General features: G+C 38.9%; 1 protein-coding gene across 1 annotated transcript in view; it reads right to left on the bottom strand.

Annotated features, from left to right (window-relative positions):
• STK4 (serine/threonine kinase 4) overlaps nt 1-26,201 on the bottom strand; it is a 116,018-nt gene that overhangs the window by 29,715 nt on the left and 60,102 nt on the right. Inside the window, exon 10 of the mRNA XM_069071839.1 lies at nt 21,482-21,639. Within this exon, the coding sequence (XP_068927940.1) occupies nt 21,482-21,639 (158 nt within the window). The remainder of the gene's footprint in view (nt 1-21,481; nt 21,640-26,201) is intronic.

Genomic DNA, 26,201 nt, shown 5'->3' with positions numbered 1-26,201 from the left:
CATCCAGCTTCAAGGAACATTAAAACAGAAAAGGTTCTAAATTCAATCTATTTAAAGAACAGGTGATAGCCAAACAAAGGAAACTGGAAAGTAGCTACTCGGATAAACACTCATCCTATTTCCAGTAATCGATAAACAATAAACCTTTTGGCCTTTTCAGAGTTCTCTCCCAATAAATCATTTCAAAGGAAGAAATAAAGATCTTGTCTCCATATTCTCTGAGTCTGATAGACCTCTTAAAGTCTTCAATCTTTACTATGAAAGAACTGACATTTCAAAACCTTTCTGAGTCTTGTTCCCTTATATGTAAATAGAGGGCTTTGGATGGGATGGTTTCTATGTATTATCCAGCTCTAAATCTGTGATTCTGTGCTCCTAGGATAAACAGGCTCAACATTCTAATTCACGAAACATTAAGACTTTTCTCTGTTTCATGTTAAAATCTGCCCCAGCATAAGCACAGGGAAAAAAAAAAGGCTAAGGAAACCCAGCCTATAAGCAGCAGAAAGCAGTTCCAGGGGTGAGCTGTTCCAAAGGGATAAGCCCTGTCTGGGCTAGACTCAAAGATAAATCTGCCACCTAGATTTTCTAGTTTCTCTAGAAAAAGCCCTGTTCAAATACAGACATATACATGTGTTCATGAAAAATATCGCTAGTACCACATTTCTTCAAAATAGAAACATTTCTACATTTTCAAGTAGAATTAAATGGCAGGAACACCCCAAGTTTCATAATTCCCATATTTCCATACATTTCTCTCATTTGTATACCTCTTTATAGCTTTTTGATTGCTTCCATTTATGTTATCTCATTTAAACCTTGCCACCACCTTGTGAGGTTCAGAGGGCAAATATTTCAGAGGCCTAGTCCAGAGTTATTGGGAACATTTGGATGAGATTTTAAGAGACCATTTAGTAAAATAAAAGAAAACTGAGACCTATGGGGCATAGTGACTCTTAACAGCTAGTGGAGGCAGTGAGATTAGAATGCCAATTTCCAGATTCTTAATCAAGTGCTCCTTACATTTTATCATTCCCACTTATCACATGAAGAAACTAAGCTCAGAAAGGTTCCTCGAGATGATGTGGCCCATTAGAACCAGGGACTAGAACCAAGAGCACAAAGTGCTGCTATTTGTGTTAGCATCCTGGTACCAGGATGCTTTGTGGGACACCATTAACGTGTGCAGATACTCTGCTTCTGCTCCATTTTCCTTCCTTCTACTGGTCCAAAACTAAGTTTGGCACTCAAAGCCACCAAGCTCAACAAAGTGTACCCCACTCCCATCCAAAGGCATCAAACTCAAAGAATGCCACAGTACCCAGATTAGAGCCACTAAACTCACCTTGCCACTCCAAAGCCTGTCTGGCCCAGAGCCAAGTGCATGTCCCACAGGTGGTTTATCTTCTGCTGATATCTCACTTCCTCTGCTCCCCACCCTGCATCTCCAATCTTGGGGAGATGCCAGACTTAGTGCTTCAGGTGATTTTGATCTGATACCATGGGACCAAATCACCAGGAACTTTCTGACCCAGATGCTTGTCTTGAACCTGAAGAGTCCCTTGCCTTAACCCCCAGACATCTTGTGGTAAGAGTAAAGTCTTCATGTTTTGAGAGGTAGAAGTTCAAGCTTATTTACTATTTGAAATGTCAACTGCAAAACATTCTATTTTCATATTCTCTCTCTCTCTCTCTCTCTCTCTCTCTCTCTCTCTCTCTCTCTCTCTTCTCTCTCTCTCTCTCTTTCAGGGAGAGATAGCATTTTAGATATTTTTATGACCCCTAACTGTCCACCTCTATGATCTTCTCCTCTAAAAATCACTTCTTTTCCTTCCATCTTTGTCTGCTTGAAGATCTCTAATGAAGAAAGACCTAATACTAGTCAAGGTCATTCATTTTTCTTTTGGATAATACTAATAACTGAGAATTTCCCCCTTATATAATGCTTAAATCTGACTCACTGCAACCTCCACTCACTGCCCCAGTTTATTGAATGAAAAAAAATTTTATTAAGTGCTTATGTGCCAAGTACTGTGCTAAGGCTGGGGATTCTTGCCCCTTGTATGAGAAGCAGCTCAAGTGGCCAGGGAGAGCTATTTTGGTTTGGAAAATTACAAGGATGGATAACAGAATTACAGTGGGCTAGACAGACACACCCTTTCCAGGAACAATGGCAGAACTAATTTAATTATATTGGGGGAGGGGTGTAGAAGAGGTTCTGTACCTCTGGCAAGGCAGCCAGTGAGCGAGAAGCTGACTGGAAGGAGAAAGAAAAATGAAGTATGGCCTAAAATAGTGGGCCAGGTTAGACACTCACCAATCAGAACATGGTGGCCCTCAGCAGGAGATGCCTTCAGAAGTCAAGCAGACTAAATCTAATCACTCTCAACAAGACAACTTTTAAGTACCCTCATCTCCAAACCAATTGTTGCTACTTTTTCAACTTATCCTTCTATAGTATAGGCAATCAATTGATCAGCAAGCTTTTATTAAGCACAACAGTGTCAGGTACTGTGAGAAGCACCAAGCTAGGACTTTCTGTCCTAAAGAAGGTTCTGTTCTATCCAGGGAAACGGCACATTCTGTCCTCTCACTTCAGTCAGCTTCTGCTGGACATGCTTCAAGGATGTTCAGGTATTCTTAAAATGGGGTGCTTCATTCCAGACGCAACCTGACCAGAGCAGAGAATATTCTCTCGACCCTTTCTGTCTTAATACACTTTAGGACAGCCTGCGTGTGTTTGGTGGCCCCATTACACTGCTGCCATATATGGAGTTTGAAGTCCATTAAGTCCCCCATATCTTTCCCACATCTGCCACAGCAGTCCAGATGGACCTTCCCCACACTATAACCATGAAGTTAGTTTTAAAAATCTCAACTGCAGGTCTTTATAGATATCCTTATAAGTTTCCCTTTATCCCATTTGGCCTATGTCACTAAACTACTGAGACATTTTTGTATCAGGCTCTCATCTAAAATGTTATACTAAGACTTCCAATCTGCCTGTAATCTGTAAATCTCACAAAAAGGACAACTATCCCTTTATCCAGACTGGTGATAAAAATGCAAAAGGTCAAGGACAGATTCTTCTGACACTCTACTAGACATCCAAGGTAAGATCTACCTGACTTTTCTTTGGGTGTGGTCATTTAACAATCTACCAGGACAGCTGGTTGCACAGTGGATAGAGTACTGGGGTTGGAATCAGTAAGACTCATCTTCCTGAGATGAAATCCAGTCCCAAAAAGCTGTGTGACCCTGAGCAAGCCACTTACTATGTTTGCCTCATCCATCTGTAAAATGACCTGGAGAAGGAAATGGCAAACTATTTCAGTGTCTTTGACAAGAAAATTCCAAATGGGGTTGTGAACAGCTGGACATGACTGAAACAACTGAACAATAACAATCTATCAGAATGGGCATCTATCTCTCCATCTTGTTCATAAAACAAAAACAAAAGCATGAAACACTGTTAAATTCTTTGCTGGGGTCTCAGTATACTGACCTATATAGCACTCCCTAATCTATTGGTCTAGTTACCTTGTTAAAAAGAGGAAATGAAGAGAGCTCAGCATCTCCTATTCTTGATGCATCCATGTTAGCTTTCAGTGACCCCAGTGTCCTTTTGAAGAGCTCTCAAACCAACCCCTCAATGTACAAGTTCTAGGACTTTGCCAGGAAGAGAAATTGACCCAATTCACTAGCTGAGTCTACAGACTCCATTCATTCTCTTGGCTCTATCTGAAAATTGGGACCCTTTCTGGTCCTGTGGCACCTGCCCTGGTCTCTACAACCTTTCATTTGAAAGAATGCTGACACTGCTCAGCAATCACCTCAGCCAGTTCTTTCAGATCCCCAGGATAAAGTTAACTGGAGCCTGAGGCCTTGAACTCACTGATGTCAAAGACCATTTTCTCACTTCTCTTGGGTTTCCATTCCCTGCTAATAACCATTTTCAATCTATCTTTCCCAGCCTAGGGATTATTCCTACTGGAAGAAAAAACAAAAACAAAATAACTGAATAGTCGAACATTCTCATTGGCATGTGATATCCTCATACTGTCCGTATATATTGAGGCGACTAGGTGGCATGGAAATGGAAAAACTGTGAATTCAAATCTAGCCTAGTGATTTATTGTGTGATTCTGGGCCAGTCCCTTAACCTCTGCCTGCCTCAAGTTTCCTCATCTGTAAAATGTGGATAATAAAAGCACCTACCTCCCAGGGTGTCTGTGATGATTAAATGAGAATATTTGTAAAATGTTTAGCATAGTGCCTAGCACACAGCAGGTATTTAATACAGGCTTGTTCTCTTCTCTTCCTTTCCCTTTCCTTCCTTTCCCTCTGCCCACCCTGAGCAATGCCCCTATCCTTGTTTTGATCTTCCTCTTGTTCCGAACATAGCTTTACCTATCCCTTTTTTGTTGTCCTTGGCACTCTGCTCATTCTGACTTTTTTTTTTTTTTTAAAGCAATCGGGGTTAAGTAACTTGCTCAGGTTACACGGCCAGTTATTTCTGGGTGTGGTGCTAAGTATCTGAACCTGGATTTGATCCCCAGGTCATCTCGACACTGGAGCCAGCGCTCTTACTCGCTGAACCACCTGGCTGCCCCTCTCCTGATACAATTCTTTACCAGGGTGTTCTTTTTTTTTATTCATAGTTATCTGTCTTTGTCTCTCTTCTCTATGTGTCTTTTTAAAAGTACGAGTTGCCCGTGCATCCAACATTTCTTTAGACAACTTTTTTTCTCAGTCATTTTTCCTGGATCTTCAAAATATTCCCTCCATTTCTTTAAAAATAAAAATCTTATTTATATTGGCATCTTTTGTTTTTGTACCACATTCATTCACACCTATATCCTTCTCACATCTCAATCCAAAGAACCATCTTTTGAAACAAAGATGAAAAAACAAAAAGAAAAAATCAGTTCAGCAAAACTAATAAGCACCCAAATCCTGGATGCCAGCACAGGCAATATTTCACAGCCATTAGGGAAGGACGTGCATTTTCCCAATTCTTCCCCAAGGACAAGCTTCATCATTATTATCTAATACAAGTTTTGGTTTTGGGGGATTTCTGGTTGTTGTCCTTCTTACTGACACTGCTACAGTCACTGTGTGTATTGGTTTCCTGGCTCCCCTTCCTTCACTCTGCAGCAGTTCATAAGAGGCATCCCATGCCAGAACTGATCTCTTAGAGCTTCCCAGCTCTCTTTGCCAATTTCTATTTCAAAACAGGAGGCCAAAGGATCCTACTTAGACTTCCCCTAAATCCTCTATAACTTGCTCATTCCACCTATGGTGCTTTTCAGACTCTGCATGGTTTTTCCCTCCTTCTCTATCATAAATTCTATAACGGAATGGAATGGTCACTTGCTCCTAATGTTCATATCGTCTCTACTTTAGCAACTATGACCTTCCCTTGTCAAAAACACTGTCTGGCTCCATATTTCAACTAAGATAAATATAAACCCCTGAGCCTAGTATTTAAGACCCTCCACAGTCTGACTTCAACCAACTTTCTAGTCTTATTTATGTTCTAGCCAAACTGACTTGCTGCCAGAAGAGGACCATTTTCTGCTTACATCCGTCCATCCATCCATCCTTTCACACATGCTGACTGCACTTCCTCATCTCCACCTCTCAGAATCCTAATAACCTCCCTTCAAGGCTCAGCTCAGTATCATCTTCCCCATGAAACCTTCCCTGATGCCCCTAACTATTGTTATGGATCCATTTAGTGGTCTGGTGAAGACTATGGATCTCTTCTCAGAATAATATTTTTCTTTTAAAAATTCTTAAATGCTAAATTCAATTAGAAGTAAGGGAAAATAAAGATGTAACTTTTCCTCATTCAAACTTAAAGATCCCCTGAAATCTATTCATAGATTTTGGGGGGCTGTGAAAAAAAACCTCAGGTTAAGAACCCCTGCCATCTCACCAGATTCCCCAAGGTCTTCCTTCTGCCTGCTCCTGCTTTCTGTGGGGTAGGCCTCCTGGGGCCACAGAACACAAGTCACCAACTGTCAAGATGATAGATTTCCAGAGAAGTCCTTGAACACTCTCATCACCTGCCTTCCTCAACAGATCTCTCTCTATTCACTGGTACTCTGCCACCAGCACCAGCACCCCCACCCCCATCTCCCTTCAGATCCTGATGGAAACAGTCCAGGACCCAGAACCTTGGGAATACCAATGCTTCCAGCCCAGTGCCCACAGTAAACATCCTGGGAAGTAACTCCTGTGGAGATGTAGCCTGGAGACAGCTACTGTAGGGTGCTACAGCCACAGCTAGTAAAGACCCAGAAAAGAAAGTCCTTGCCATCAAAAACCTTGGCATTGTCAAATGGTTCAAAGTCAGAAACTGAAAGGATATTGCCAGTGGAAATTATATTAAGAAGAGGTATTGCCCTCTGCTTTCGTTTGTATTTTAAGGACCATTCTATTTAACTAGTATTTTAAACCTTCTATATGTACTGTTTCCCCCATTAAAATGAGAGCTTGAGAGCAGGTACTGCCTTGCTTTATGCATTCATTCATTCATCCATTCATAGTCTCCTGACCAGGTTTTCATGACACTATTCCTTGTTTTCCTCCTGCCTGCCTGTTCCTTCTCAGTCCCTTTTGGTGAATCCTTTCCTGGTTACCCGCACTATAACCATGGGTGTCTTTTTCTCTTTTTATATGCTATCTCTCTCTCTTTTTTTTTTTTTTAAAGCAATCGGGGTTAAGTAACTTGCTCAAGGTTACACGGCCAGTTATTTCTGGATGTGGTACTAAGTATCTGAGCCCGGATTTGATCCCCAGGTCATCCCGACACTGGGGCTGGTGCTCTTACTCGCTGAGCCACCTGGCCGCCCCTAAGCAATTGGGGTTAAGTAACTTGCTCAAGGTTACATGGCCAGGTGTTTCTGGGTGGGTAATAAGTGTCTGAGCCCGGATTCGATCCGATCCACATGTCATCCCAACACTGGAGCCGGTGCTCTTACTCGCTGTGCTACCTGGCCGCCCCTGCTATCTCTTTTAATGTTCTTATCAGTCCCAATGGATTTAATGATCATCCGTGTGCAGAAGATTTTTTATCCCAATCTGAACTTTTTATCTCCAGTCCCACTTCACCAAAGGCCTTTGGGACATCTTGAACTGGGTATCCCACAGATACCTCAAACTTAACACGTCCAAAACAGAACTCATTATCTTTTCTGTCAAACCCTCCCGTCTTGCCAACTTTCCCTATTGTTTTCAAGGGCACCACTATCTTCTCAGGCTCCTAGTCTTGTAACTTCAGTGTTATCCTCAGCTCCTTGCACTCAGTCGATATATTAAATCTGTTGTCATATCTTCTTATTTTTATCTTCACAACAGCTCTTGGATATGTTCCCTTCTCTCCACTCATAACTGCCACCTTAACACAGGCCCTCATAACTTCATGATTAGCCTATTGCAAACAACCTTAATCTTTAATAGTCTCCCTACTTTGTCTCAACCTACTCTAATTCATCTGTCACTCAACTGCCAAATGATCTTCCTCAAGCCCTCGTCTAACCATGTCACTTCCCTATTCAATAAACTCCAGTGGTTCCCTGTTACTTCAATGATCAAATATAAAATCTTCTGTCCAGCATTTAAAGCCCTTTAAACCTAGCCCATTCCTACCTTTCCAATCTTCTTATATTTTATTCCCCTCCACACCCCCTACAGTCCAGATATACCATTCCTCGAACACTCTATCTTCCAATTCTGTGTCTTTGAAATGGTTGTGGCCCTTGCCTGGAATGCTTTCCTTCCTCACTCTGCCTCTTACCTTCTCTGGTTTCCTTCAAGACTCTAGTTCTAGTCTAGCATTTTCTGCAGGAGGCCTCTTCTGGTTTCTCATGATGCTAATACCCTCCCTTTGAAATCACCTTCCAGCTGCTCTGTATATATCTTGGGGGCATATATTTGCATGATGTTTTCCCCATTAGAATGTGAGTTCCTAGTAATTTGGAATTTTGCAAACTAAGTTAACTAAATTGTCCATATACTCTGACCCAGCCATTCCACTGCTGGGAATATACTCCAAGGAGATCATTGATAAGAAGTCCCTACATAAACCAAAATATTAATAGCTGCACTTTTTGTTGTAGCAAAGAACTGGGAACAAAGGAGATGCCTATGATTGGGGAATGACTAAACAAACTGTGGTATATGAATGTGATGGAATGGTATAGTGTTGTAAGGCATGATGAATACGATGAATACATGCTTCCAGAGAAACATGGAAAGACAAATATGAACTAATACAGCAAAGAAAGCAAAATCAAGAAAACCATATACACCGTGACTATGAGGCAAATGGAAACAACCCTCACAAAACAAGTGAAAGAGGATACTCAAAATTATAAAGAACAAACGTAGCCCCAAAGAAACGATATCGAAGACACCTCCCTCTACTCCTTGGCAGGGGGGGAGGTCCCCAGGTATAAAACATTGCTTACATTTTCATATTTTTGATGGATTAGTTTTACTAATTTCTTTCCCTCTTTCTCTTTCCTGTAAAAATATTTCTTGCTATATAGAATGGTTCTCTACAAGTGAGTAGAGAAAGAGAGGGATACTGGGAGAAATTTAGGTGATGTGAAAATCAATGTTACCAATAAAAATTCACTTAAAACTATGAGTTCCTTACAGGCAGACACAGTCGTTTTGCCTTTCTTTATTTCCCTGAGGCTCAGCACTGTGCCCAGCACACGATAAGCTTTGAATAATGCTTGCTGACATAAAATGTCAGTGTTGGAACAGAACAAGGAACATAGACTATTAGAGCCTGAAGGGTCCTTAGAAACCATTAAGTCTTCCCTACCTCATTTTTCAGATGAGAAAACTGAACAAGATACCTTTTGTTCATCAGAGAAACACTATGTTCACAAATCATAGTTTGCTTGACTGTAGCTCCCTCACATGGGGATTTTGAGTCTGGAGAACAGAAGACTTGGGGAATATGATAGCCTTCTTCAAGTATTTAATGGCTGTTATGTAATGGAGTGATTAGACTTGTTCTGTCTGGCCTCAGAGGGGAGAACCAAAAGTAATAGGTAGATGCGACAAAGAAGCAAATTTGGGCTTGATGTTAAAGAGAACTGTTTTACAATCAGAGCTGTTCACAAGTGGGATGGGCTGCCTAGAAAAGTGGCAGTTTCTGTCTTGCTGGAGGTCTCCTAGCAGAAGTTGGACAGCCACAGGTCAGATATGTAGGGACTCCTTTCCAGCAGGGTTTAAGCCCAATGGCCACTGAAGTCCCTTCCAATTCAAATTCTGGGATGTGTCAGCAGGTTCATTCATAGTAATACATAAAGCCAGGCACTTTACAAAGCTGAAGGATACAAAAACTGGTATGGCACCAACACTCACAGAAACACAGAATGGCTTCCGAAAGGAACTGAGGATGTGGTGCTCTTCAATTCCTGTCAGAATTAAGTTACCTGGAACTTTGTTCTCAATTTGACAGCCCTAGAGGTTTTAAAAGCCTAGCTGGACAAAGATGGGTGTTTTTTTTATCTTTTAAGTAATGCATATTTAATAAGTATTAGGCTAAAACAATGAGATATAATCAATATTATTTGCCAGGTTATTTCATCTTTCCAGTGTTTCTAAGGTAAATTGACAGAAATTATACACACACACATACATATATACACACATACATGCATATATATTCCTAATAATGACAAAAATTACATTCAAGGTTTTCTCACAGTTATCTAAATAGAATGCAGCATTTATATATCCTTATCTTATATAGCCATATCCTTACCTGGACATTTAAGAACAGGTATAATTCTGGATTTCAGATCATTAGAGAAAGTAAAATCTATCTCTACCCCTCACCCCAAAGACAGTAAATGTTACAGACAAATATATATTAATTTTCACTAAACATCTCTGTAAGTATACTTAACCAGTCAACTGTGGCATAGTCATTCAACCCCTGAAGCTGTTTCCTTTTACAACTGGAAGGATGATGGGAAATAATAGCTTTACTATCCACTTCACAGGGCTGTTGTAAGAAAAGCACATTATAAATGTTATGAACTATAATTCATCATAGAAATGTCAACTATCTGTGAAATGGTCCAACAACTCTGGGAAGCAATTTGGAATCATGCTAAGAAAGTGTCTAAAAATATCCACACCCTTTGACTTAGAGATCCTACTGATAGGCATATGCTCCAAGGAGGTCAAAGACAGAAAGATGGGCTTCATATACAAAATATTTACAGCAGCATTTTGTGTGGTAGCAAAGAACTGGAAACAAAACAGAGTCTCACAGATTGGGGAATGGCTAAACAAACTGTGGAACATAAATATACTGGAAAATTACTTCTCCTAAAGGAATAATGAATATGAAAAATATAGAATAAGCAGCTAGGTATCACAGTGGGTAAAGCAATGGGCCTGGAATCAGGAAGACCAAAATTCAAATCTGGCCCTGGATACTTATGAACTGTGTGACCTTGGGCAAGTCACTTGACTGCTGCCTCAGCTTCCCCATCTGTAAAATGGGAATAATAATAGCACCTCCCTCTCAGGGTTGTGAGGATCAAATGAGATAGTACTTGTAAGGCACTTGGAAACATTAAGGCACTATGTAAATGTGAACTATTATTAAAGAGAATAACACGAGAAGACGTGTGGATTGATATAAATCGTAGGAAAAGAATATGCACAATACCTGCAACAATATAAATGGAAAGAGCAAAAGCCAAAAATAAGTGTTCCCCTCCCCCTCCTAACTGAATGCTGTCTAATTACAATGATTAGGCTTGGACCTAAAGAATCTATATGAGAACGCGTCATCTTTGCTTCTTTGCAGAGAGAGGGGATAATGCAGATGGAATGCTTGATATACTGTTGGATTTGATGGATTAGTTTTGCTAAACTGCTTTCTTTTTCATTCTCTCTCTCTCTTTAAAAAAGTTCTTCGATATAAGGGATGGCTCTTTGGGTCAGAGAAAACAGAGGGATGTACTGTAAAAGAGATGTAAAAGCAAAAATGACAATAAAAATTATAAAACAATTTAATGTCAGCCCTTCTTAATACTTGGCATGATGGATCAGTTGCTTCTCATGACAAAAAGTAACTTTAAATCTCAAATGAGCTGAAAATGAAAAACTAGACTTTGCTAATCAAGTCAAAAATATGAAGTCTTATCTTCTTGAGTTTTCTTATTACAACTGAGAATACTGTTTAGTTTTATAGGATTTTTCCCCTTAAATTCGAATGTAATAGAAATAAATCTTTTAGATCAGTGATAATATAGGATATGGAATATGTATCTTGTTATAATGCAATTCCAACAAGGAATTTAAAATTTTGATTTTAGCTATTAGGAACCCTATCCCCATGAATTCTTTTTGGTTCTAGCCCACAGCATTTGCATACACTGCACCACTCGTTTGGATGGTGAGTTACTAGATTTCAGGCTACCACAAAGGAATCATTGCGAAGTTAGACTATGTAGAGAGAAACACAAAAGAATTTGGCATGGTGGAACTTCCTAAAGAGTTTATTCCTTGTTCAAAATGGCACTGACTGCCCACTGAGCCCAGGGCCTGTAAAGATATGTAATCACTCCTCTGAAGACTCCAAGTGTCTCAAGTATGTGGTGGGGGGTGGGGGGAATGCATGAACTTGGTCAAATTACATAGGCCTCTCTGAGACTAAGTTTCTTCATAGAAGGGTAGGGAAAAGCAAAGAAGGTTGAACTAGACTATCACTAAAGTCCCTTCCTACTTAAATCTTTTGATCCTCTGAAATTAACATAGACCTCAGTTTAAGTCTGCTGGTCACTGAGTGACACTACTCAAATTCCTTCACCCCTTTGGGTCTCAGTTTTGTCTGTAAAAATAATACTTTTCCCGTCCTCAACCCCCCCCCCCAAAAAAAAAAAAAAACAACTCACAAGAATGGTTGTGAGGATCAAACAAGGTAATGCATAAAAAATTCTTTGTAAACCACAAAATGCTATGAGAATATGAGTTATTGATGATTTGTCTCAATTTTCTAGGTGTATCCATAGTGCCTGGCAGAAAGAAATGCTTAATAAGTGCTCTTCTATTGCTTTCCATTTGAGGGTGGTCTCTTTGTCCATTACCAAGAGTAGGGAACAGAAAGACAAATGTATGAACTTCAGAGATAAGTGTTGACTGATGCTAAGTTTCTATTCTCTATTTTTGCTTAGTTCAATAAAGCAATGAGCTTTAAAACCACTATATAAATGGAAGTTGGTGTATTTATGGATTTGTCCTGTTATTTTTCACTCACCTTGCAATAAATGGACAATTAACTCAAGGACTGAATGTATTTTCTTTCCTGACAGACTGGCAAACCATACATAACTTACAGCTCTCTGGCGATGAGTTTCTGTGCTCCCAAGAAACATCAAAATCTAGCCTTGAAAAATATTGACTTATAAATGAATAAGTGCAGTATTTGTCTAACTACATTATCATGGTTTTAAATTATAAATACAATAGTGACATTTCTCACCCCCCTCCAAATATGTCCAGTTTCCAAAGTGGGTAGCCAGATGGAAATCTAATAGAAAAATGAATAATTGACTATTCTTAAACAATACAGAAAGGGTTCTTTAGAGAAACTTGAAGAAAGTTCTCCTCCCAATCAGATTTGGAATTCTATTTTAAAATGCAGAGCAGAGGATGAAGTTTCATGAAGTCATAGGATGCTGTCATCCACTTGGGCAAAGACTAATGCTAAAAATTATCTTCTACCACAAAAGACCAGTTGCCTGAACTTATAATTCTCAGCAGAATTAGTAATATCAGTATGATTTCATAGATCATTAGGATGGTTAAAACTAACATTAGATTAATAGTTGTATGGTTTTGTCCTGTTTGACCCTGTCATCATTAAATTCCCACAAAAAATATTACCTCTTCCTACAGCATTAGGACTATATTGGAGTCAGTTTCATATAGCAGAAATAAGATCTGGAACCAAGTTCTGACTTTGCTATGTGGCCTCAGGTACAGTATAGGGTCAATGAGTGAATAACAGATGGACAGCCCAAGTACTACACTAGAAGTGTACACAGAAAGGTCACTCACTTTCTTTGGAGTCAAAGGATCTGGGTTCCAATCTGCCTCTATTACTAACTGGGTACCCTGGGCAAGTCCCTTAATCTCTCTGGTTCTTAATCTCCTCACCTGTAAAATGAAAGGGTTGTCCCTTCTAGTTCTATATCTATAGTTTTATGAGGTATTAAAAACCCCAGGTGTCCAGTACACTGGACAGATTTTCTATTGAGGATTTATGGAAGAACATATACAGGTATGATGAGAAAGTCTGAATGGGTTGCAATCTGTAGTCATGGAAGGAGTGCCTACACAAATGGGATTGCCAATCCATAAATAAATCAAAGTGTCATCTCAGGCATGTTGCTGGAGCTCAGAGACTCAGTTTCCTCTTCTGTAGGATACGGATGCTTGCACTACCTCAGATCCAAGAGTATAGTGATGTTAAATTCTTTCCTAAACACTTATGTTATTATTTCTCTGTCAAATCCTACATAACATGGAGGTGACCTGGGACTCTCCCAAAGGCAATGACATCAGAATGTGAACTCTGGTAGGCTCTACCAAGTGGGACAAGCTTCAAGTCTGGTTCTATAAATGAATTATTGTACAAGGATCTGCTTAGTTAAATAGAGAGAAGCTCAATTACTAGAGCATGATACAGCTGATAAATTATTTTGATTACAGAAACTCATGAAATTGTCCAAGAAGCAGGGGGAACAATCCCATGTGACTGAAATCAAAGGTATTTTAAAATATTATTATCAATAATAAGAACTAATTAGTGCTTTTCCCATTTAGCTTATAAAAGGAACTTAGAAATGATGATAAATTACATATGAGATACACACTGGGCAATAATGTATTTCTGCCAATCTATCCCCTCTTCAATATGTTCTTTATATTGCTAAGATCAGGTTACTACTCTAGTCATAAACCTTTATTAGCTCACTATTGACTACCAAAGAAACGATACTACTCATCCAGTCTCCTGCAATCTGTCAAGTCTTATTGTAAACTACATCTCTTCATGTGTGCTCACTATGCCTTCCCCCCACGCCCCCAACCCAACAATGCTGGGAATAGATTCCATCTATTGCAGTCAGTAATTTTTTAAGAGAATAATTCATTTCTCCTTATGAAGTCTTCTCTGGCACCCCAAGAAAAGTGACCACTCCCCTCAAATTTCTAATAATGCATAGCCTAGGTTTCTACAATGAATTTACTGTACTCTCCCTTGAATTAGTTACTTATGTGCTTAGATTGCAAGTTCTTTCAGATACAGTCCACTTCACATCTCATCTATTTTTTGTATGTATTACCAGTGCTGAGCACAGAGTTCTATATCTAACAGGTGCTTGATAGACATGAGCTGAATCTGTTGTTACACAGCGGGTAGTGGTGTCACCTCACACAATCTTCAATAAGAGCAAATGAAATATGTTTTCATGTCTCTCACCAGTCCATTCCAAAATATAACATGAATGTGGCATCCATCAGAGAAACAATGTAGTATCAATAGAGGGCTGGTTAGCCTATAAAGTTAGGAAGACCTAAACTCAGGCTCTAATTCTGAATCATATAAGCTATGAGACCATGCACAAGTCACTTAAGCTCTAAGTGGCCCCCCAAAAAACTACCTAGGACTTATCAGTTATAGATAAGTTGCTTGACTGTACTGGTGGAGGGAATTTATACACCAAGAGTCTTCCACATTAATGAAATTGCAGCTCAGGGTAAAAACAAAACAAAACAAAGTATAAAAGCATTCAGTTCTACCCCAATCTTCCATCCAGTTGGCCTAACATACTACATGATTCTTTACAGAGTGCCAAGATTCAGATTCTCTGAGCTGGAAGAAACCTCAGAGGGCATTTAGTACAGCTGGTTCTGCCTGACACATGAATCCCCTCCATAAAATCCCATAAAACTGGTCATATAGTCTGTTTAAAGACCTCTAGTGAGAGGGAACTCACCACTTCTTGAGGAAGTCCATTATACTGGTGGACAACTCTGACTGTTAAAAAGGTTCTTCCTATGTATAAGCTCAATTTGTCTTTATAATAGCTCTTCAGGAAGCTGAAGACACAGGTTATTTTCCTCTCCTCCTCCATTTCTCCTCCATGACCCCCAGTCTTCTTATTTCTAGGCTTAATATCTGTGTTTCTTTCAATTGATCTTATATGACATGATCTCCAGGCCTTTTCCTTTCATGGTCACTTTCCTATGGCAGGCTTCTCTTTGAACTGACGAGTTGTCCCTCCTAAAATAAGGTGCCAAAAAGTGAACATAATACTCCAAATGGGATATGCCCAGTCCTAAACTGACCTGTTTTGGACAAAAAGGTCACACTAACATTGTTTACTAAGTTATTAAGGTGAGCAAAATGCTACTATTTGTGTTCCTCTACCTAGAGACTGGTTCTATCAAGACTACCAAGAATGAGCAAACATGACAATACAATTTTCACTAGAGGGATTAGGGTCAAAATGGAGCTCCAGATGAAATGTATATCTTTTCCATTTTTTTCACCAGATTCCAAATGTGCTTACTTCAATACTTCTGGGATATGTTATTTTACCCAGCGAGGAGCCCTCTTCCCACTCTATCAGTTTAGTTTACAGCCTTTCCAATGCCTTGGTAGTGGGTTGTTTAATCACTGTGACCAAAAAGAAAACTGTGCCACCTGAGAGCCAACCCTCTGGTGATGCATTTCTCTGCACCTAGCTAGGAGGGATCTAGGATGATCTAAGCTCCTGTTATTTTATAAGGCACTATGTAGACAGATGATGAGAATATAAAGATAGGGTCAAAATTGCAAAGCAAGGAAAATGAAGTCAGAGGAGGAGTCATGAACTTGGAAAAGACAGAGAGGGGATGGAATAACCAGAGATTACAATGAATAAGTTTAGGAGGAACAAGGCAGAAGGAAAGAGGAAAGGACAGAAGATTATGACAAGAGAAGAATTTCAAGGTACTAGATCATAGAGGCTGAATGGTTATGAATGATAGCAAAATTACGGGTATGGCTATTCCTGTATATAGCTGAAGCAGAGTAGAGGCCAGGGTGTTTGAGGGGACCTTGATATACATACTGAAGTCCCCAAGTATAAGTGCAGAAGTTGAGGTGGAGAAGAAGACTGTTAATTAGGTGCTGCTAAGAACTCCTTGAAAAGAGGGAAAATGATCTTGGGGTTAATAGATAACAATAACCAGCTCCTAGAGAGAGTAACACAGATAGATGGAATGAACTTCAAATGAATAGAAGATTCTGAGTGATGACGGCAGAGGAAGGGTCTAGAAGAGGCAGGGAGAAAAGCAAGGAACACTCCTCTTGGTGGCCCAGTTTGTCAGGGCACCTAAGAGAAGATGTATTCAGAGATGCAGTGTTTTCTGAGGGAAGTCAGGTTTTCATCATCACAAAAGAAAAAAAAGATATGAAAAAAGGTCTAATATGAAAGCCAGTTTGTTATTAACAGCATAGGGTTCTAGAAGACATAACGGCACAGGGTGACAGAGCAGAATGGTGACAGGAAGATAACTATCATATGCCCTTTACGTCTTCTCTTCAAGCTACCAGCCCCTTCACCTGCTGTGTGTCATCCTCCTCCCATGGAAGAACCCTGACTTGTCAACGTCTTCCCTACGATGTGGAACCCAGAACAACACAATACCTGTGGTCTGAACAATAGTCAGGAAGATTATAGCCAGCCTGTCATCTTCCCTCGTCCAGTCCTCATCCCTATGCCTATCAGAGCTGCCTAGGAGCACATGTGTTTCTTCAATTGTTACAGTACACAGCACACTGAACTGTGGATGTGAAAACTGAGCTATTGTGAGCAACCTCTGAAAGCTTACAGAGAACAGGACAGGCACCAAAAGGTAAGAGAGGGGCAAATGTCCCAATTTCCAAAAATGGGTGAAGGAAGAAGACTACAGATGATAGGCCAGTGAACTTGACTAAGATTCCTGACAAAATCCTAGAACACATAATTATGTGGTATGGTTGGTGAGGACTTAAAAGTGATGACTAAAGGCTAGGTTCAAAAGACCACATACATGTTTTCTATTGTCATCAAGAACAGGCTATGCCACACTAACTTCATTCCTTTTTATGACAGGCTTTACTAGGTGGCAGATCAGGTAAAGACTATGTACACAGTAAACCTAGATTTCGGTAAAGCATCTGACAAAGTCAATTCCTGTGGACAAGATGGAAAGACATAGGGCAAGGTATGATATACTTAGGTGGATTTGGAGCTTGAAAGACTAGACCCAAAGATTAGACATCAAGTAGTCAAAATCTCCTTAAAGCAAGTGTCCTTTACCTGGGAGTTGTAAACTTGTTTTGAAAAATAATTCGATAACTGTATTTCAAAATAATTAGCTTCCTTTGTAATCCCATGTGTTTTATGCATTTAAAAACATTAATTCAAGAAGGGGTCCATAAGATTCACTACTGTCAAGGCTATCCACAACACAAAAAAGAGTAAGAACCTCTGTCTTAGAGGGAGACTGATAATAGAGTGCCCCAAGGATCTGTTCTTGGCCCAGTACTATTTAACACTTTTATCAACTACTTTGCTAATGGTAGACATGGCATGCCTATGAAATTTATTAAGGACACAAAACTAGAAAGGTTGGCTGACATGTCAAACCACAGATTCGGGATCTCTGATGATCTGGATGGGCTAGAAAAATCAACTAAAGATAAAATATAAAATGGATACAAAATCTTTCACTTGGGAAAATAGCAATTCACAAATATAAGATGGAGAGGTGCGGGGACAGAGGTGGGGCACACCTTAACAGTTCATCAAGAAAAAACAAGGGCCCCACTCTTGAGTAGCTCAAAATCTAACAGAACAAAAATACAAATATCCTACAAGGAACAGTGAAACAAGTACAAAGGAGAGGTCTAGGAAAAGTAAAATGAGAAATCTGAAAAAGAAAAGGTCACATTCATCCAGGGGTGGGAAGAAGGATCAGGGAAGAATTTTAGGAACAAGTTAACATCTGAGTTGGACCTTAAAGGAAGAGAGAAACTCAAAGACTTTCCATCTTCATGGGTCTTGTAGAATTTATGCTCCTGGCATAGACTTCAAGAACCTAGAAGCATCCTCCAAATGACAATGAGGCAATAAAGGAGGACTTTAGTAGGTGATTGAGGTTATATATGCATCAAACATGGAAAAGGAGGCTATCTAAATTTTTATAGGAGGTATATACTTGCTTCCAGAAATCTGATTTATTTCTACTGGATGAAACATCAATTTTTAAAGGAGGTGTTGATAGCTGTTGCTATATTTCTAAAGAGGTTTCAAGGTTTCAATCACTACATATCTTAAGATGTTAAAAAGAACTTCTGTTGCCATTTGAATTTGGCAAACAAGGCAACTCAGTTTTAGGGCTGGAACTTATACTCAGTTCTGGATGGAAACAGGGAGCTGTTTGCCAAGATGAAATGCTGCCATTACTGATTAAATAACTTCCCGTTTGCCTGCTTTGGGCAAAAAGGTCATTTCAAATAGCAACTTGCTTCAGGGGAGGGAAGAGAGGCTCTTTTCTTATAATAAAATATTGTTTCACTGGAAACCAGAAGTCTCTGTTTGAGGTAGCACTTGAGCAGCAGGGAGAGGTGTAAGATATCCATAGAAAAATGTTTAGTCTGTTAGACCGACACCTCAAACTGAAGAACATTTGAATCGCACTCCAAGAAGCTTGACAACATAAGGATGCATACAGATCCTACTCTTTCAATAGGTTTATGACTGTCTATGTGATTTTACTAACAAAGACACTTCTTCAATAGACTGTGAGCTTGACGGCAGGAGCTGCTTTGTTTTTCACACTGCTTTCACATTGCTAGCCACACAGGAGGTACTGGAAAAATGCTGGTTGACTGATTAATTTCTTTATTTTGATGGATGCAATGGTATATTCAATAAATACAGAGTCATTTCAAGGATGAGCAGAAAGGAAATTGGGGATCTGTATAATATTTGTGGACTATTATGTCATTTACCTATTTGTTAATTTCATAGACCCCATTATCAAAGAATCAAGAAATTTGCCCTGAGATGAACTCTACTTATCTGAATAGCATCTGAACTAGCACTTTCAATTATCTGCTTTATAATTTTGAAAAAAGATACACAACCAGAAAACTACTTTAGAGCTGAAACAGACTTTAGAACACAGAATAACAGTGATTGGAAGAACCTTTAAAAACTGAACACAATTGTGTGGATGGAACTGCAGAATAGCCAATCTAAAAGGAACCTTAGAACATAAAATAACAACTGAAAGAGAATATTTTCCCTTTACTTAGTACATTTCTCCAAAGTAATCTACTAGGGAGAGAATATTATTACACATATCCTTACTTCCACCTGCAATGTTAATTCAAAGTATATGAAGTGGATCCATAATTTAATAATAAGAAAAGAGCAGGAATTGCACCTAGGAAATTACATAGCATTTTCACAGATCCCAAGTTGCTCCCTGACTCCCTCCACCAAAAAAATCATTTAACATCAGTATTCTACTGGTGATGCTATACAACTACAAATAAGAGAAGGCCACAAGCTCTGAAGAACCAAAATTGTGGGTGACCCAAAGGTCAAAAGAGATGCAGAGTAGGCTACAGCAAATTACCAATGAAATATTGGGTTTAAGAAGCAGCATAAGGGGTCTCTTCCAGGAAATGTATAGTAGGGAAAAAAAGGTAGGCAGGTTTCAGATAGAGAATGAGGGTTACCAGACAGCTTGAGTGCAACACTGGTACTCACAAAATACCGAAAAAGAAAGAGAAGGGCCTTTATTGAAAGACAAAAGCCTATATTGGCTCTACCCTCTACAGAAGATTTCTGTCTATGCAAGGACAAGAAAGCACGGACAGATCATGATCTGCATCAACAGAAGGAGCACAAACATCAGTGAGATAAGACATCCACTGAAATGCTTAAGTAAAATATCTCTAAGGGGTAGTGAGGAAGCAAGCAGCACCTCTGCACCTGCAGGGGGCCACTAGTTTAGAGTCAGGAGGTTTCAATTAGAGCTCTGCCATTAAATTATTCTATACCTCTAGGTCTCAATTTCTCCTGTAAAATGTGGAAACTGGATGAGACAATCTGTCCCTAAGGCCCTTTTCCAGTTCTATGATCTATAAACTAAAAAGCATTACTACTTTTTTTTACAAAATGGAAAACTGAAGCCTAGGTCAAGGAAATGTTTATTCAAGGTCACTCTACAGGTAAGCAGAAGCCCCTGGATGAGAATTTAGAGCCCAAGACCAAGTTTCATGTAAATATCTAAGGGATTTCAATATTCGGCTGTAAAATTCTAGCAAATTTCTATGAGAATGTTTTAAAAATTCTGAAACCAAAAATTCTTTTAAAAGAATACCCAGAAAAGGAATATAGATCTTACAAGCCTATTCTCACCTTAATTTTATTACTCCTCATTCACCCCCACCCCAACATAAATTTAGTCTATGGTTAGAAAAGGTACCAAATAAATTACAAAGCCTCAGAGTCTGAAGGAATAGGAACCCCCTCTACAACAACTGAGACGAGTGGTATTTCTGACCACACCCTACCAGATGGCGTTTAATTCCTTACATGGCAGCACATGACACCTTCCTGCTTTTCCCCCATGGATCCTTCTTTCCTATTCCTGGGATCTTTTTGATAAGTTGCTTTTACTCCCCTATTTCTATCATCTTCCAAAAGCAACTTTTGGGGTATAGAGGGCACGGAGGGTGGGTGTGGCAGCTCTTGGCGCTTCTTGACATTTCCATGCCATTCACTGCACAGGTATTCTGATTGAAGACCTGGCCGGAGAAAAGCACTGGTCTTGCAAGAGAGGACTAGGAGATGGTCATGATATTCTACTTTCTACACGGAACTTTGTAATAGTAATTCTTTCTTCTTCTAACAAAATTCAGTAAACTAAGAAGCTAAAATGGAAAGAACTGTTATCAAAAGAGTTTCATTTGCTTCTACCACCTCTCCTGCAAGCTTTAAGTATTAAATCTCAACCCCACCCTCCAAAGACTTGCTAGGACCCCTAGCCAAAGTAGCTTTACTTGATAGTTGACTTGTTCTTTTATCATTCTAAATTTTAAACTGGACTAGAAGTATTACTACAATGGGTGAAGGATTTCTGAAGTGCAAAATACTCATAAGAAGAAAGAGTAAAATTCAAATGTCAATAAAAATGTCATAGCACACCAAACTCATAAGGAATCTTAGAAACTGCTATTGGTACTAGAGAAAGTATAGAGCAATGACTAATAGGAAATGATTAGAAAGCTTTTGGCTACATAGATCACTTTGGATGTAGAACATTTCAAATACCATTCTTTAGAAGCCAGGGTTGCCCTCCTAAATGCAAATCTACTTACAAATTCATAGTCCCCATCAGGTGGTACTTTCCAATCTGAAGAATTCTTCAACGGGCCAGGGGCATTTTTGCCAAAGCTGTTGACCTGATTCTCTTTTTCTTTCTGTTCAAAGTACTCAAGGAAAGATGGCTTTGCAGGTTGCATAGTTTCATCTCTTCCTGAAAACACAGAAAAGAAAAGAAGATAAAACAAAGCATTTTGAGAGGTCATACAAAATTGGACAATATTATGGATGAAAGGAACACTGGATTTGTAGTCTGAGGACTTCAGTTCAAATCCAGGTCTACTACTTTACTTCAATATCTATGTGACTTTGGGCAACTCATTTATTCCTTTGGGGCTCAGTTTTCTTCATATGTGAAATGATAAGAGTTAGACTAGATCAGCAGTTCTCAAACTTCTTAGTCTCGGGAACCCATTACAATGTTTAAAAATTATTGAGGAACTTAAGGAGCTTTTATATGGGTTTTACTGTTGATATTTACTATATTATAAATTAAAAGTGACAAATTGGGGCGGCCAGGTAGCACAGCAAGTAAGAGCACCGGCTCCAGTGTTGAGAAGACCTGGAGATCGAATCCCGGGCTCAGACACTTAGCACCCACCCAGAAACACCTGGCCGTGTAACCTTGAGCAAGTTACTTAACCCCAATTGCTTAGGGGAGGCCAGGTGGCTCAGTGAGTAAGAGCACCGGCTCCAGTGTCGAGATGACCTGGATCAAATCCGGGCTCAGATATTCAGCACCACACCCAGAAATAATAACTGGCCGTGTAACCTTGAGCAAGTTACTTAACCCCAATTGCTTTAAAAAAATAAAAATAAAAAAAATAAAAGTGATAAATTTACAAAATATTTATTAATTCATTTATAAATAGCAATAAACCCAACATGTTAACACAGATAACATTTTAAATGAAAAAACTATATTTTATAAAATAAAAAAATTAGTGATAATGCTATTGTTTTACACACTTTTGCATATTTCTTTAATGTATGGCTTAATAGAAGACAGATGTATTCTCATATTTACTTAGTCATTCAATCTGTTGTGAAATGTTGTTTTACTTGAAATACATGAGGAAAAATCTCACATAGGTATGTAGTTGGAAAGAGAGGGGCATTTTAACAGGCAAATAAGTTCTGAGTATTATTATACAAATAGTTTTGACCTTACAGACTACCTTGAAAGGGTGTTGGAAATCCCCAGAAATTCTTGAACCACACTTTGAGAACTGTTGGACTAGATCACTGAAGTCCTTTATGGTTCTGAAGCCTACCATATTATGGCAAACCCTATCCTCTGAGAGACTATAACTTGCTTAGATAAACTGATGACTCTTGGGAAACAGCTAGGACTAGACAGTAGTAGAAGAGCTCAGAGTCAGAGTGAGAAGGGGTTTAGTACTTCACAAGAAATGCCTTCCTGATTCTCTCCTGTAATGTCCTTCCATTTCTGGGCTAGGAAAGTTGCTTCCACTTCCCTATTCCTACGTCATATTCAGAAAGCAACTTTTCTTTCCTGCGGGCTCTTCGTGCTTCTTGGTGTATCTCCTATACCATTTATTTACTGAACAGGTATTTTACTACCAAGAATCAGCAGATCTAAGTTTTGAGTCCTAGGCTTCTCTTCTTACTGACTGTGTTACTGTGGGAAAGTCATTTAAGTTCTCTGAGCCTCAGTGTTCTCAAAATTGGAATAATCAACACTTGCACTGTTCATCACACACAACTGTGAGAAAACTGCTTTGTAAATGATAGAGTGCCAGGGAAATATGATTAACTGTTGCGATGACGCCATCTCTAGGGTTCTTAGAAGGTTCTCCATGAAGTGATAGTTCAAGATGCAAAGCAATCTAAATCTGTCTGGAAATCTATAGAGACCAGAGAGACAATTCTCACTTATGTGTAGAGGTGGGAGGTCCTCAGGCGTGGAACTCTGCATATAATATTTAAATATTTTGATGTACTGATAGGTTTTGTTGAATTTTTTTACCTCTTTTTTTTTTTATTGGAAAAATTCTTTTGCTATAAGGTACTGAGTTCTAGAAGGGGAAAGGGAAAGGATTCAGAGAGAAATTTTAGCAATAAAAAACAAAAGATATGAATAAAAATCTACTAAAACTTTTTAAGAGTTCAGAGGGGAATACAAATGGATATTTTGTTACATTGTTAAATTTAATATAAACTTTTAAAAAACAAACTCTACATAACAGAAGTCCATAGTTTCATATCTAAATCTGTTTTTTGCATATAAATGTTTCTTTTTATGATTATTATGATTTTATAATAAAAAGAAATTTTTAAAATACTTGGGCTACAGAGTGTTATAATTTACATAATAGTTTCTTTACAGTAACCCTGTGAGGTAAGTGGTTCGAATGTTATCATCTTCTCTCAGCCTCATCAGGGAAATAGAGGTTAGTGACTTGCTAGTAAGTAGCAGAACCAAGACTAGATTCTAGGTCTCCTAATTTAAGCACTGCACTCTATCCACCAGAACCGGCTGGTGAAAAGGAGGCCCTCAAGCATGAGGGCCAATTCAATGGGAAAATACTCAATTTGCCCATTTGCACAAAAATATTTATAGCAGCTCTTTCTGTGGTGGAAAAGAATTGGAAATCAAGGGAATGCTCATCAATTGGGGAATGGCTAAAGAAGTTGTGGTATATGAATAATTTAATGGAATTCTATCGTGCCATAAGAAATGAGGAGCAAACAAACTTCATAATAACCTGGAGAGTCTCATATAAACTGATGCTGAGTGAGGAGATCAGAACCAGGAGAACTTTGTACACAATTACAGAAACATCATTATCTATGACTACTAACTTTGATAGACTGGGCTCCTCTCAGCAATGCAAGGTTATAAGACAACTCCAAAAGACTCCTGATGGAAAGGGATATCCACATCCAGAGAAAAGAACTATGGAGTTTGAATGCAGATTGAAGCGAACTACTTGCTCTCTCTTTTGTGTTTAGTTTTGTTTCATTCCTTCTCTCTCACTGTTCAGTTCATTGGTTATAATTCTTTACAACCTGACTAATGCTTATTGCAAAGGTATTTGTAGACCCTGTATCAGATTGCATGCTGCCATGGAGAGGGCGGGGGGAGGGAGGGAGAAAACTTGGAACTCAAGGGATTGTGGAACTCATTGTTGTAAACCTAAGTAGATAAACATATTTAATAAAATAAAATTGAAAAAAAATCAAATAAAATAGTAGCATAAATCCCCCCAAAAAAAGAAAGAAGAAAGAAAATAATCAATTTGGAGATTGCCCTGGTCATTTGGGATTTTTTCCCCCATTCCTTTTTTGTCTACCTCCTGACCATTTCGGTGCTCATTAGAACACTCAAGTGATAGCAGGTAATAATACTGGAGTAGAGAAAGTTCCACTTAAGCCATTTATCAGTTATGGAAAAAAGGCTAGATATAAAGGAAGGATGATACCATTGGCCAAATGAAAGTTTGCAGTTATCTAAGGATTTATTTCTGTTGAGTCAATCCTCCCATAGCATTTCCCCTCTCTCTGACCCTAAATACTCTTACTGCAAAATAGGGGACGATCTTATGATCCCATCAACTTCTGATTTTCATGAATAACTAACTGTTGCCTGTACTAGAACATCAGGCCATGACAACTAAAGCAATTCAAGTTTCTAAGTGATATATAGAAAAGCAGAAGGTATAGACCTTTATATGAATCTAACTGGCACAACTTTAAGTGCTAAAACATATTTGTATTCTTATAGGTGTGACTTATATTTCAATTTTTACAAAATATGAAGTTTATTTCCCTGGACCTTGTTTCTCCCATGACACCCATGGATGGATATTTCCCGATGCTTAATACTTGAACCTCTTTTTTTTCTGGAAAATTTTAATGTTTTGTTCTCAACTTAAATTCATGTCTAAAACCAAATTCAACACATTTCATGACATTACTCCTTCTTGATTCTCCTTCTACTTGTCTGACCACTCCTCAGTCCTACCGACTTTTTATCCATTTCATAATCCCTAACTGTGGGTTTATTTCCAGGCTCTCTTCCAGGTCCTCTTTTCTTCTTACTCTATAGTCTCTCACTTGGTGACCTTTTCAGATTCCATGGGTCTAAGTATCATCTCTATGCAGATGATACCCAGACATCCTTATATATCCAGACATCCCATAAAACCTCAGTCTCTCCTCAGCACTAGATTCTTATCACCATCTATTAGAGATTTCAAATTGGATATCCCATGAACAGTTCAAAACTCAGCATGTCCAAAACTGAACTCTGTATTTTTCTCCCAGAACTAACCCTTCCTTCCAACTTCACTTTTCCTATCAAAGGCAATGACCTTTCAGTCATCCAGGTTCACAACCTCAGCATTGCTTGACTCCTCAACTCTGCTTCACCCCACATCTCCAAACAAGCTGCCAAATCTACTTCCACAACATCTTGTACATCCATTCCCTTCTCACTATTCATGAAACCACCAGCTTAGTTCAGACCTTCAACACGCTTTCTCAATCTATTACAATAGCCTTTAAATGGTCTCCTTGCTTCAGATTTCTACCAGCTCCAATACATCCTCCACATATATAGCTGCCAAAGTGATTTCCCTTAAGCACAGGTCTTACCATGTCATTCTATTCAATATACTGCTGACTCCCTATTGCATCTAAGATCAAATATGAACTAGGGTTTTCATAGCCCTTTGCAAGCTAGCACCAACT

This window comes from Petaurus breviceps, unplaced genomic scaffold (assembly GCF_028583685.1).
Source record: "Petaurus breviceps papuanus isolate PSGF00001 unplaced genomic scaffold, PetGlider_PUasm1.0 90845, whole genome shotgun sequence".
NCBI lineage: Eukaryota > Metazoa > Chordata > Mammalia > Diprotodontia > Petauridae > Petaurus > Petaurus breviceps.
This window is presented reverse-complemented; position numbering and strand designations above follow the sequence as displayed.